The 15073-nt window shown below is 40.1% G+C and overlaps 1 protein-coding gene across 5 annotated transcripts in view; it reads left to right on the top strand.

Moving 5' to 3' along the window:
* The window catches only part of LOC134669117 (tyrosine-protein phosphatase Lar), a 680297-nt gene that overhangs the window by 150529 nt on the left and 514695 nt on the right, over positions 1–15073 (top strand). For all 5 annotated transcript variants that reach the window (XM_063526652.1, XM_063526651.1, XM_063526653.1 and 2 more), the window contains exon 3: positions 5854–5895. In XM_063526652.1, the coding sequence (XP_063382722.1) occupies positions 5854–5895 (42 nt within the window). The remainder of the gene's footprint in view (positions 1–5853; positions 5896–15073) is intronic.

Here is a 15073-nt window from a genome sequence, read left to right as displayed (position 1 = left end):
AACATGATTCATACAATTTGAATTCGATTAAATTATTTGTCACTGGTACGATACACATTTTATTTATGCTTAACTCGTTCGCGTCTTTCCTGTGGACATCGCAAAGTAAGGGAATCTAAAGCTAATTTTTACGCTGCGCCCTTACAGGCGGAATACGTTTTTTGAAATTGTTGAGTTTAAAATATGTACGACGGGATATATAGGTACCTATGTACTAGACTTGTAAACTTTTATTGTACTGTCCACAAAACTGACCTTTTCCTAAAATGCTTTTAGACCCCTTTGAATAAGCGACAACTGTGTTTTAATAAGTTCATTTATAAAACACATTGTCGCTTATTAAGTGAATGAACGTCAAATTGAAGTTCAAACTCCATATTTCGGAAACATATATCGTCACAATGGACATTTTAACGTTAACATTCACTAAAGGAACAAAGCTATAGAGTTACTCGCTCCGCTCTAAATCACTTGTTATGTTTGTGCAGCCGTTCCTATGACTTGAATAAATCGCACATTTGGCGACCAACTTGAGCTGTGCCACCATCTATCTTTAAAAAAGGCCTAACTTAATACAAATTCCACGCCACTTACGCCCTTTTGTAAACGAAATCAATATGCCGAATGAATTTAGCATAACGCCATTATTACGAACACTTCGGAAATTCCCCTTTAAAATTTCACTTTATGACTTCATCATAAGGTTCATAAGCGTGAAATTGATCTGGCGCCGAGCGTTCGATGAAATTTTGAATTCGGAATCTCGGCCGTCGGATATTCATAAATGGAACGCGAGACGTGGCGGTTTGATGTGCATTTGTTTTTATAGAAAGTGTTTCCCTTTTGTAAAGCGTTTTTCGTGAAAAAAAAAAAACTGTTTTTTCATATTAAGGAATAAGCTTTAAATTCTTTGGTTTCCCCTCGAGCACCTTGTATACTCGTGTACAAACATGTTCGTACGTGTGTGTACAAATTGTTTGTTCTGTTCCTATGCTGTGGCAGCTTTGAGTAAATTATATTGTTGTTATATGTCTTTGAGAAATTTGCAGTCAGACATGTGGTAGCCACTCTCCAATCCTCTCTGGAGCATTCTAAATTAAATAACTTGTTATAATCGCTATAATTCCAAAGTAAACTCGCTAAAATATTGTTCTATAAGACACTTCGTGGTTTCTATACGAAAATATTGTTTCCAAGGCGAAAAAAGTAAATTAAGAAGTAAATTAAGAAGCCCATAAATTACTTCGATTTCGAGTTCATAATGTCCGAAATTGAATGTTATTTCAAGAATGTACGTTATTTAAGAGCTGTTAGAGAATTTAAAATGTCCCACCAGTAAAAACAAGTTAAGTTGACACTACAAAAGCCGACTATTGAAGTACAGTTCACGCTGAAAAATTGGAAACAAAACATAACTAACTCGATTCAGCGGTGCTAAAGCGAAGTATATGGAACCAATGTAGTGGCTGCGCAGATCACTGAGGTAGATAGGTCATGTCATATCATTCGTAGTCACAACTCACAGCACAATGCCTGCCTTTCCATTGAGGCACCTGAGAGAAGACGTCGGTATCAACCAATCTCTTCTTCTTGATCGGGACACTCTTGACAGAGCGGTCGTGGTCATCATTGGAAGTCTCCCTTTGTGACACGTTTGACGGCTCGCCTCCACTCCTCCCTGACGGCTGCGCGTTTAGCGCATTCATGCAAGGGGCCGTCCATTGCTGCCTTTGTTTGGTCCGTCCACCTCATGGGCGACCTTCCTCGCGCTCGGGTACCTTCTACTCTGCCCTGCACTACCAGTCGCTCTATGGATACATCTCCACGTCGAGAAACGTGTCCAAAGAAAGTGAGGATGCGAGCTTGAACGATAGACGATAGACGCTGCTTGATGCCGAGCTCTAATCAACCAATAGCATTGATTATTACTATCCAGCGGAGTCGAAATGACAACCAACGCTATTCTCTGATTCCTTCACGTCTCCTCTCATCTCGGCCTGATTGGAAAAGGCAGCCCAAAGGCTCATAATCACCTATTGATGTGATGGCTCCTCTACACGATGGGCCAGCGCCGGCCACTCCAAGGGACGCAGCCATGCGAATTAGATAGCAATATCACTTGCTCCCTCTAACGCATAAATGCGTCCCTTGGAGTGGCCGGCGCTGGCCCATCGTGTAGAGGAGCCTTAAAATACATGTAGGGACCGCGATTATTCGTAATTCCTACTAATATTATAAAGTTGAAATAAATTATTCAACCTGGCCAGGGTATGGTGAGATTGGTGAGGGAATTAAGCTGATGGGATTTTTTTATCTAGTTTACTAAATCTAGCCTAGCCGAGAAGACTGAAGGGGTCGTCCAGAAATCATGTGATCAATTAGGGAAAAATAGGAGGTGTAGGAAAAATATCACATATGATCACGTTGGGGAGGGGTGGTCAGAGAAGGGCGACAATTGTCGGAGTGGCGGAGTCTGTGTGATGTTGGTCTATGAGCGGCAGTCATAGAAACAGCACGCACTACACATGACGTGAATAATCGAATCGCGAGAGCGAGCTCTTGGTCCAGCAAGAAAAACCGGGCCGGACCCGGCGCGTAGGACAAGGCACAAGCGACCACGTGATGGTGATGATATTGATGATATAATCTCTGCTTCTGCTAATATTACACATGCGTAAATAACTGTCTGTTTGTCTGTTACCTCTTCAGTTTCTTTTCTCTTCACGCTTAAACAGTTGTTCCGATTTAAATGAAATTTGGTATGGAGATTGTTTAAGGCCTGGCAGACATAAAATGGATATTCAGGGAACAATTTCCATCGCAGCATTTCAATCTATTACTCATTTTATCGGGGGAATTAGCAGATACTGCGGCGGCAGCAACGCCACAGTAATGCAGCTGCAGTTGACATCAGCATGGCTGCGTTTCCACCAGTGATGTGCGAGGATGCTTAGCGAGGGATGTGTTAAGGGCAGTTGAATCACTTCATGTACCTATTTACGCCCCGTGTGAAGTGGTTCTATTGGTTTTGACGTGATAACGTCTTATAAATCGATGAACACCGGTAGCATGCACGAAAAAGTGTCACGTTGTGGACGTATCTACATGGTAACGTTGTGGACGGATCTTTATGGTAACGTTACGGCCACGTTTTCTTATGACATTATCACGCAAAATTATCGTCCGTAAACCGGCTTTACAGACAGCCATATTTTTTGTAAGAATCATTCCTCGCAGACCTTTCAAATTGCCTTTCGCTTTAGACTAGCACCAGTCACCGCGACACTCGAATAGTCCGACGGCCTAATTTAATATACAACCTTCGCAAACTTTCAGGGAACAATTTACATCGCACCGTTTCCGAGGGCGAAGAAACGTTTCCCAGTACAGTCGGCAATAAAAACAACTAGGCCCTCACGTACTTTGCTGACGGTACACAGAAGTGAAAAGCACACAAAGGTGGAATTCTGAAATTTGTGCCTTAGAATCGGAGTTTTTGGTAAAATATGTATGTATGTATGTAAAATAAATGTATGTATGTATGTATGGAAAATATTTTAGGAAATCGAAATTGAAAGTAGGTAATTGTTGTTAAAGTCAGATTTTGTCAATTAATTTAACTGTGGGTATCATAATGCTCATTAAATTAATACTCTTAAAATTAAAATTATGTATACCGGGTGTAGCCTGTAATATGAGCAAAAAATTTAACTGTAGGCTGTACTCCTCATACTGACCAACATTTGTTCAGAGACTTTTAAAAATTACTTGTAGTTTGATTTTTAATACACGTTAAAATTTATTCTAAGACGTAATATATTGCGAATTTTGCTATGTTTAAGGCGTGACAAGCAATCACAATGATATGGCGTGGCGATGGCGTCCGTTGAAGACAATATTTATTTTGTATGAAAAATAGGGAGTCTAAATACTTCATAATTTTTAAAAGTTGTTGAGCAAAAGTGTCACCGTTTGAGGAGTACAATCTATGTTTTAATTATTTGCTCGTGTTACAGGCCACACCCGGTATATACACTCGAGAGTCAAAAAAATCGCACATCTTAACTTTTTGCTTTCAAGCGGTTTTAAACCTTATATTATATAAGGCAAGATAAAACTATGGGGCCTTATTTGAAAGGTTATGAAATCCTCTATTGGAAAATGTCATAAAATGGACAATCTACCCCATACAAAAATAAAATTTTCAGGAAAAACGAATCGACGTGTATTCAGAGTTAAAATTGCAACGAATAAAATCACTACAAAATCAACAGATACAGAAAAAACAAACATAAAACTAAACTTAAAAGCCTAGTGCTGCCTCCTCTTGCCCTCCGAGTAGCTTCCATGTGATCAGTCATGACTGTCATGAGTGCCACCATACGTTTTTGAGGAAAGTTGTTCAACTCCTCAATAATGGCATTTTGAAGCCTGTCGAGAGTGGCAGGAGCAGGATCAGGCGACCGAACCCCGCCGGTTTAGCTGATCCTAGTGATGTTCGATTGGGTTCAGGTCAGGGCTCCTTGCTGGCCACTCCATAACGGTGATCCCAACCTTCCACAGTTAGTCTCACACAAACAACGCAGTGTGACTGCGGGCGTTGTCATGCATTAACTGGAAGTTGGGTCCAACAAAACCATCATATGGGATCACATGCTTCTCCAAGAACACCGTTATGTAACGCCGAGCAGTCAGGGATCCCTGGCTGTGACCACCTTCAGTGCGGGAAATGCACAGGAGATCAGTATACTCGTCGATCGAAATGCCGCCCCAGAACATGCGAGATCCCTTCCCTTAGCAGACGGTTTCTTCAGTGCAGGCTTGCATAAATTGCTCTCCCTGCCTCCTACACACCCCCCTGCACCTGTCGTTGGTGTAAAGGCACACCCTCGTCTCGTCGGAAAAGAGAACATTCCTCTATTGTTCAAACGTCCAATCTTCGTGCAGTCGGCAAAATTGCCTCCTGGCTAGTCGATGCTATTGCTTTAATTCGGGGCCTGTAGCAGCTCTACGGGGCAACATCCTCTTCTCTTCCGGCTTTCTTCCGATCGTAGAGATGCTTACTGCTGTTTTTTGAGCTGCTTGAAGCTGCTGCTGCAGCTCAACAGCCTCGGAGAAACGGTTCTGCAAAGAGTTCGATACAATGTACCGGTTGTCTCTAGCGGAAGAGCAGTGTTGTCTTCCAGGTCCAGGCCTCCTGATGTAACCACCAGTTACCTGGAACCCCAGCAAGACTCGACGGACTCGGAAACCGCTTATGTTAAATCTTTCAGCGACTTCTTACTGCCATAGTCTTGTTTGCAGCAGTGCCACCTCTTGAGCTGCTTCTTCTGGCCTGGTATCCATGTCCAAGGGTTTTTTCTTGCTGTAACGGTTCATTAGTAACCTCAGTGACCTCTGGAGAGCGAATAAACCATAACTAACCTTTACCCTCCATTTTATACCCGTCCCGGATTGCACAACAACGGACCGTTTAAAATTGGATCTCGGCCCTTTTTTAAACAAAACGCCTATGCTCGGCGATGGTTGTTTTTACAGATGATAACGATTTAATTTTTTAAAGTTCATTAATTGCGCTTTCAAATGATACCAATATTGACAGGGTACAATGCAGTAGATAAGAGCTATATTTGCTTGAAACGAATTTTTGGCGAGGTGCGATTTTTTTGACGCCGAGTGTATTATCCTACTTATAAAATGTAAGGGTTTGATATTTGTTGCTCAATTTACGCGAATTCATGTCTTACTCAAATGTCTTTGAACAAACAGCAATAACATACATATTAATCTTAATTGGACCGCAAATAACACTATGATTATTTCGTTTCTAATATAAATCTCTTTTGTTCACAGACTTTGGAACCCGAGCTAGACATGGGCTCCGACAACACACCTGTAAGTAATTAGCATATTCTATATTAATTTAGTTCTAGTCAATGTTGGTAAAACTTCACATTTTTTGAAACTAATAACGTAGCGTCCGATTCGGACTTTGAAATAGACATCTATTAGATATCTTTTGGACATCACCAAGATACGATAACGATATGTTTAAGACGTAACCTGTCAAATTTGACATTTGCGCGATTCTGGAGATACTCTTGAACGATTTCTTCAGGATATGACTTAGAGATCTAATTCACATCTAATAGATGTCTTAGGTACTCTATCTAAAGTAAAAGTGACATTGGTTGCTCGAATTGCGCTGCAAAAGAGAACTAGTTGATATCTAAACTATAACGTATCTAGAATGGATCTAGTACGTGTCGTCTCTTGTGAATATCTTGAAATTCGAATACGGCAGGTAGTTTCGAGGCACGGTCATTAATGCAAGAACTAGAGCGGGTAACAGCTTGTTATAAGAGTCAAAATTCTTTTCACTGTCTTGTTTTTGTCCCAAAAAATGTGACGGAGTGGGCTTTTTGTATGGGATGAAATTTAGTTTTTAATTTTGTCAAGAGAATTATTATCTACGGCCAGAACGACATGCAATAGCACTCAACTTTTTTGCAATTATTTGATAAAAGACAAAAATAGAAGCGTGACAGCACTCTGTCAAAAAGACAAGACAAGACAAGACATTCACAAAATTAAAACATAGGCAAAGGTCGAGTTGCCAAGATAAAACTGTAACTATAAATTTCATAACACGCCTATTTCCTGCGCGACACGCACACATTTACAACTTGAGGTCGTAGGTCGTAGCTGAATGGTTCATAACTGTAATTACGATTTTTGCCATGTATGCGTGGCGAAATCGGCTTGTCATAAAGTCACAGTTTTGTACTAAGCGTGCATGTGTTAACTTTTTGGTAATATCTATCTATATCTATAGATATTACTTTTCTCACCTTAGTCGTTCATCAGACGCGACTACGTACATGTATGGAGTCGCGCGCGAGACCGCAATTTATGCTAGACCGGCATGTTTTAATACACACATTCACAAACTTCGTTTACGTGTGATGGCTCCTCTACATGATGGGCCAACGCCGGCCACTCCAAGGGACGCAGCCATGCGGTAGAATGAGATAGCAATATCACTTGCTTCCTCTAACGCGTCCCTTGGAGTGGCCGGCGTTGGCCCATCGTGTAGAGGAGCCATGAAATCACTTCTATCACACGTAAACTGTATTGGGCTCATACTAATTACTTTAAACATAATGTAACTGTTTAAACTCATCACTGGAAATGGCTGGCGAATTAAAAATCACTTTTGATATGCATTGTAATGAGAAAATCATAACAATCGTGCTGTGTGCAGCGGGGTAAAGACTTGGTTACACGGGTGAGGAGACGAGAACGGATCGCTATAGAGCGTTTTCACATTGTACGATGCGATATCGGATGTCGGATGACCATTGGAGTGAAACAACTGATTATAAAAATAAAATAAAAAACATTTTTTACTTTTTAATTACTATTTGTAGTGATAGGCCTCTCTTCGTGTACGTCACTTATCCTTGTAGTGATATCGGATCGAACAATGTTAAAATTCTCTTCATCATCATCATCATCATCTCAGCTATAAGACGTCCACTGCCACTGGACCTCCGTACGTGCCGGTTGGAAGCGACCCGCATCCAGCGTCTTCCGGCGACTTTAACAAGGTCGTCTGTCCATCGTGTAGGTGGACGTCCTACGCTGCGCTTGCTAAAATTTTCTTAAGTGCGTATTTTTCTGGGCTTGTCCGGATTACGGCTGAATATGGCAGATGTTCGCAGTTTTAAGTACCTACCCCTAATTATTTTACAGAAATAACATATAACTTTCTACATATAACTATCATAAATCTATCAACTAAACTAATTTAACAATCTTCAATAGATAAGAAATAGCACCTGCATAAAGTGCATAAACTATTATTGAAAAATAAATATTTGCGATCCAAATAATAATAATTTAAGGATAGAATAAGTAAATAGCATGCATTTACAGCAAAATTGAAGAAATACTGAGAAGAGGGCAGACATTATAGTATTGATGGTCTAATACGAAATTTTGCAATTTTTCAGTATTTAAAAGACGCTATATTTCGAATTTGGATTAAACCCGTCCTTTTCTATACTATTTCTACATTTATCGGGGGGCACGGCAGTGCCCCCGCCAAGTCGAGCGCGAAGCAAACACTGTCGTACCATCCTTTACTGGAACCATTTCGCCGCATTTTCAGGCCCCTATTTGAGAACCTCTGGATAAGACCAGAACGCAGAAATTTTGGTCATCCAGTAAGCTATAATCACATACTTAAAATCCAAACTTTCAAGTCTGTAGGTCATTTAGTTCCGAAGTTAAGCGAAAGCAAAGTTTCGCATTTATGAAACTCACTCATGATCATCAGAATAGAACTAGTACTTCCCATAAACTCAGAGAGCTGAAATTTGGTACAGAGTTAGGGTTTAATGGCCACATAAAGGGAAAACCTAAAAATATTGCAATATCAGTCACGTTTTAAAGATCTAAGAACTGCATAAGTAAGTTTGTAATCCCATATAAATATATGATATTACAAAGTTACTGTTGCAGTTCCTACAAATAGTAGGTAAAGTAAAGGTACACTACGATGTACGATGTGAGTATCAATGAAGATATGTTTAGTTATGATATGTGTATACATAGTATGGGTATGAGTACCCGAAAAGAAGGACTGCCTACAAAAAGAGATGAGATCCCATCAAAAACATTACATGTAAAAAGGTGCAAGTCTCGCAACACTTTTACTACAAAAAAGTTTTGAGATGTAATGTGAAACCAAGTCGGTTATTTTAATCAGTGCCAGGAGGTTTCTACAAAAAGAAGTGAAATCCCACCAAAAACATTCTGTAAAAAACTAGCCAAGTCTCGATGGAGCTGCTTGTTTATCTCTAAAAAGTAATGAAATCTAGACAAAGTCGTGCCAAGTCTAAGGTTCCTTACTGCGATTTCTTTATTATTATAGTTAATGTTGTGTGACTTGGCCGTTGAAGGGTACACAAGGGTACAAAACCAGGTGCTCCATGACACCATTGCACCAATCTGTCGCCAGAACCGCTACCCATTGACGATGGAAAATTGCCACTTGGAAAACGTTGATTCAATAACCCAGTCAATTGTAGGCTTGATAAAGCTGCGTATTTCAATAATACTTATGTATGGGCGAGCCTGAAAAACACTTCTTTTTGGTGCAATGGCAGATTGGTGCAATGGTGTCATGGAGCACCTGGTTTTGTACCCTTGTGTACCCTTCAACGGCCAAGTCACACAACATTAACTATAATAATAAAGAAATCGCAGTAAGGAACCTTAGACTTGGCACGACTTTGTCTAGATTTCATTACTTTTTAGAGATAAACAAGCAGCTCCATCGAGACTTGGCTAGTTTTTTACAGAATGTTTTTGGTGGGATAGAACTTACGAAACTACATTCGTATGACCTATCAGACAAATGAAGGTGCTATGCACGTTTACAGGTAGGAAAGTTTTTTATTGGGTCGTCGGCGGTCTGCCCGAAGCCTAACGGCCCAGCATTTACGTATTCACTGAGAGTCTTTTGAAAGAGTTTTTTGCGAAATGCAATAATACTCCAGTCCACAAGTTGCTTTTATCTCTGCGAAGAAAAAAGTCTTTTGTTCACGCAACTTGCATTAAATATTTTTTTACAAAGATTACCTATTGCATATTTATTTTTTGTGATCCGTATTTTGAGAATTTAAAGTAATAAAGAAGCAGAAAATAATGTCTTTGTCTATTTATCGTTAGAGTGAAATTTGCAACAATCTCACAACCATTCGAAAAGGCAATTTGATTAATGGATAGGGTAATTGTTGTTTTCATATAAACGGACCCGTTTTCATGGCCCTATAGTGTAAGACTGAGTGTAAGTACCATTCGTAATACGTGACCAGAGAAGCGTGATAAACCGAGCTCATTACACATGCATACGGCCGATAATAGCGCGTTGACTTTGATTGATATTATCCTTGATAATTACCTTAAATGTATGACATTGGCGTTAACCTAATTGTGTCACAGGGCTTTAGTGTTAAACTACGTGAAATCAAACCAGAATTCAACATACGATCTGTTAAATCGTTACTAGTCGTGTCCACCGCGCCGTGAACAACGTATAGACATGTGTTTTATGACGTACGCTTTCAAAGTAACCTTGTAAAGTGTCATTCTATGGAACTTAAACAAAAGTTACTAGTAAGATAAGATAAGATAAGATAAAAAATAGTTTATTCAAGTAGGCATATTACAATGCGCTTATGAACGTCAAATAAACCTTTACCGGCTCCAACCGTACACCTCTGCCCCGAGAAGATTTAAATCCCCCCCAATTTAATTTACTATAGATTGTATTTTTCTTAATTACTCGTAATGCATGTTAGTTATAAGATGTAATAATGTTTTGAAAAGATGTGTCCCGCCGAGTTTGTTGCCGGTCCATTCATCTTTCACAGACAATTTTAGAACTTTAAGAACTTGACAGTAAATTCATTATTCACAGACAATTTCAATATGGCGGTTTGTTTACATAGTTAGCCAGTTCCATAGAATGACACTTTAAGGTTTAAACATTAGCTCGCTTGCGCCCGGAACCTTGGCGTGTCAGTGACGTTTTTGTTTATAAAGTAAAGCGCTCAAAGGGTTCAATTGCGAAGACGTGCAGTCAACCTCTTGGTCGCTTTTTTATTTTCACGATGAGAAAGAATGAAAGAATTACTCACAAATTCCGACTCGAAACTTGTCGGATCTATTTAAACCCACCGACCACAACGCCCTAATAAACACGAGTATGCATCGATAACTGTTATTAAATACCAAGACACAATCAGGACTCAAACGGGTTATTTCACGGATTATTTCCAGCGATAAGACTTGCGACCTGGCTCTAGGGTAATAAAGTGTTCAGGCTAAATAAAGTGCTTTGGTACTAAACATTGTCGTAGGCTCATAGGTTACCTTCCTTAGACTTCGCATTTTGAAGCTTTTACTAAGCTTTTACTTGTTTAGCTTAGGTACTGTTCTCATAGTTTTGTGTTCCTGCCGGTGAGTTAGGTTGCCAGAGCTCAACGGTACCTATCGTCTTGGGTCGTCCCATTCGCTTTTCGTCAAGTTCTTAAATTAGTCCTATTCTGCTTTCGTCACTCATTCTAAATTCATTACAATCGTCGGTGGCTTTCAATGTAGAATGCGTGCGTAATTTAAGAACTTGACTAAAACGAATGGGACGACCCGACCCAAGACGATACCAGCTCAACGTGGGTGCGGAGTGTCGCATGTTACAGGCGTCCATAGGCTACGGATACTGCTTGCAAGCATCTCTTACTTAATGCTGCTAATGGGCTGATGGTAATCATGGGGGCCTCATGTTTGTTTGTCACCAACGTAGTATATTAAAAAGGTACTCCCATCTTAAACCACCGGTAAAGAACTTCCAAATCTTCTGGCATTGTAGGTGTCCATGGTCGACGGTAGTTGTTTACTTTCAGATAATTCTTGTGTTCCGTTGCGTTCTATATCATAAAAAAAAACTCGCTGTATGTATTTCGCTACTCATTCGTGGTGGAAAACAACCCTTAACTGGTTTATTAAGCTTCAAATTAGGTGTTATTTTGTTAAGCGTTTTATACCACAGTTTTATTTAAGGAATTACCTCAATTTTGTGGAATAAAGCGGGTGTGTTTTAACAACAGGTTTCATGCAAGCCAACGGTCAATCGCTGGATTACATTGAAGCCTGACGGTATTTAGTGGATAACGACGGTAGTTTTAATGCCGAAAACTGAAATATTTTGAATTTATAATCCGTATTTTTACATGTCATGTACAGTCGCCATTAGATATATATCGGAGCGGCTAAGGTCCTCACAATCATCTGAGCACGCCTCTATTGTTAGGGCGTTAGAGTGCGGTGTTCAGATATTGTGAACACCTTGGCCGCTCCGATATATCTGATGGCGACTGTAATAGACAGAGTTATCTGTTTCTCTATCCCACTGCCAGTGACCTCTTTGACTGTGCTAAAAAGTCACAGATTTACAGATTAAGGACAAATTTATACACCGATGCCTAACGTTATTTGGGTGGATTTTAATCATCTTATCTTTTGTTTTAAAAAAAAACTTTTATCATACCTATTTCGATTCTATAGATTATAGAATATAAGTCCAATTTCACCGTATGTCCCAAAAATCTGGCGAGACGTATGCAATTTGCGTAAGTCAACGCAAAATCACGTAATTTTTTCGTCCCAAATTGGCTTCTCGTGTTTATTTCGCCCAAAACGGGGAGCTTTTCAAACTTTTTTTTTGGGTTGGGTACAATTGTATCAAAATCGACAACAAACAAAATCGGGCCGTGTATGTTTAACTCTGCTCCAATCTCCAAACCCTAACTCCCAAAAGAACGTATATTTAACCGGTTCGCATATAAAAATGGAATATAGTGTTAAATCAGCGTCAGGACACATTAGCGGGGCGGCGGCCGGACAAGGGTCCGGGAAAATTGCACGGCGTATGATAGATGGCGCACCCGGCTGAAGATGGCCGGAAAATAGACTACCGAGGAGGAATATTGATTTAACACGTCACTGCGGCATGGGGTTTATCGCGTTCCTCACTTAGGTACATCTCATTCTGACTAATGAGAAGTGCCGATGATAAAAATCAAGCGTCAACACGGGACCTGGGGCAAAATGAACCCTACAATTTAGCCCGTTAGTGTTTACTGTCCCGACACTTGGGGGAGACGTTGAATATAATTACAACACTAAGGCTTTCTAAGTTAGGCCCTTCAAAGTTACGTTAAGTATATGTTCCGTACCCAAAGGGTAAAATCTTGACCCTATTACTATGATTCCTCTGACCGTCTGTCTGTCGCCAGGTTGTATCTAATGAACCGTGATAGCTAGACAGTTGAAATTTTCACAAATGATGTATTTCTGTTGCCGCTATATCAACAAATACTAAAAACAGAATAAAATAAATATTTAAGTGAGGCTCCCATACAACAAACGTGAATTTTTTGCCTTTATTTTGCGTAATGGTACGAAACCCTTCTTGCGCGAGTCCGACTCGCACTTGGTCGGTTTTAAATGTAGTTTTTAGCGAGAGAAATTATACATGACAGTCAGACATGCATGTCCCGGACTATGATATAAGTAGGTAGAAATATAGCACGCGTCGTGTAGGTACGAGTACTACCTACACCGTTTAACTTATGTGAGCCTCGTTTTAAGTCGCATGTCCCTCCCAGACGGTATGCCACCTGGGCCCAGTAATTGCCCAGGTCACGTTTACCCGCCTCTCTTAACTTGTTTAGAACGCTCGTGCGATTATTTGAACTTGATCTGAAGCTTTTGTGAAAAGTGCCAATTATAGCGTTAAGTGTTCGCTTAGCAACTAGAAAAAAATGCGGTGTTGCCAGTTTTGTGCCTGATTTTGAAACAGCCTTTACAAACAGCAATCTAACAAAGGTTGTCTGGAAGTGATCGCTTTCTAGCGATGTTGTTTAACTCTACTTTAGTTACTTCATTGTTTTTTGTATTGAGGTGTGCAATAAAGCGTATTTGTATTGTATTAAACTGAAATATGTTTTTTTTTGTTCAACTCTCTTAATATGTAGTCACAAAAATATGTAAAGGTTGATCTACTGACACGAGTCATTTTCAATAAAGAAAATATTATCTGCATAAACAGGTATTCATGGACCACAAATTTTATATGATAAATAAGCTGCGTGTAATTGCTTTCTTAGAAAAGGCTCCAAGCCAATTCATATGGAAGGCTTATCTCTAAGGACTTGAGATGACTCCAAAGACTACCAATACAAACAGGAATGAGAATATGAAAGCTCATTGAATTAACTCCAATTTGTGACGAATACGCAAACAGTTGCCCGCCATCTCGAGACAATTGTAACAACAATTAGAGCCAAGTAGGAGCACGTCCAATGATTGTAATTATTAGGACGCGGCGTATAGCGATTGAACAAAAGCCGAAAACTTGGCGGCTTAACAAGTAGGCACGCCTCGGGCGGGATACAACTTCTGTTGTCTTGGTGCAGTGTGTTTCTTAACTACAGTACGAGCTCTTGTTTATCTGGATGGATGATAACTACATGCAATAAATCCGAATTTAAAAACTAATTTTTGTTTTTGGCGTGTTACTGTTAGTATTATTCACAGAACTTGGGTACGGTGGCATCGGTCATCTCCATACCATTTATAACCTCGAAACCCAAATGTGAAAAATTTGTTTTGAGGTGACAGCTGTCACCGTAACCAAGCTGTGTTAAATATAAAGTATAATCGACACTGCTTGCGGTCGCAAAAACCGGAGGCTGCTACCTGCTACAATGAGAAAGTGGGTTAGGTACATATTAGCATCTCAGTCTTACAGTCTATAACTTATACTATTAGTCCCTACGCTAGGACTAACGTCTAACAGTGTCACAGGCAATGTTAGGCGTGGTAGGCCGTGTTGACAATGTTTGCGTTATGCATCTTTCTTCACGATTTATTTCGTATTCGTGACTTGATCGGAAAAATTAAGGTTGGTCATAGGAATGTTCGGAACACATGTTGGTATCTTAATAGAAGCAGCATATTCTCGTACTGTTTGACTAAAAGACTGTGCATTTCTGATGTGTCTGTCGGAAACTAAACGACTTTGCAAATAAGTAAGCCTGCGCTGCGTGGAGACCTCAAATTAAATGGGTTTGCTCAATTCACCCTCGACGCTGTACGCACAAGTTGGTTTATCTCAAGTGATTTTTAGAACACAGAGCTAATTCCTTACATAACTCACCAACCGATCGTTAGCGAAGGTTTCCGCTAGCTTGGGCGGAAATGCTTTCGTATGTCCGGTTCTCCTCTACAGGTTGCAATGAGGGTTTCCGCGGTCGAGATTTTCACTAGATGGCACCGTGACGAGAGGTTTTCTGACAGCTGCTGTCAAAATCCACCAATAAAAAAAATGGTTGGTGGATTATGACAGCTAGACCTCTCGCCACGGTGCTGTCATCTAGTGAAAAACTCGATCGCGAAAACTCTCATTCGCAATCGATTTACGTAGTGAGCAGGTTTGTTG

This window comes from Cydia fagiglandana, chromosome 11 (assembly GCF_963556715.1).
Source record: "Cydia fagiglandana chromosome 11, ilCydFagi1.1, whole genome shotgun sequence".
In the NCBI taxonomy this organism is placed as follows: domain Eukaryota; kingdom Metazoa; phylum Arthropoda; class Insecta; order Lepidoptera; family Tortricidae; genus Cydia; species Cydia fagiglandana.
Note: the sequence above shows the minus strand (reverse complement) of the source record. Positions and strands in the feature narration are given on the sequence as shown.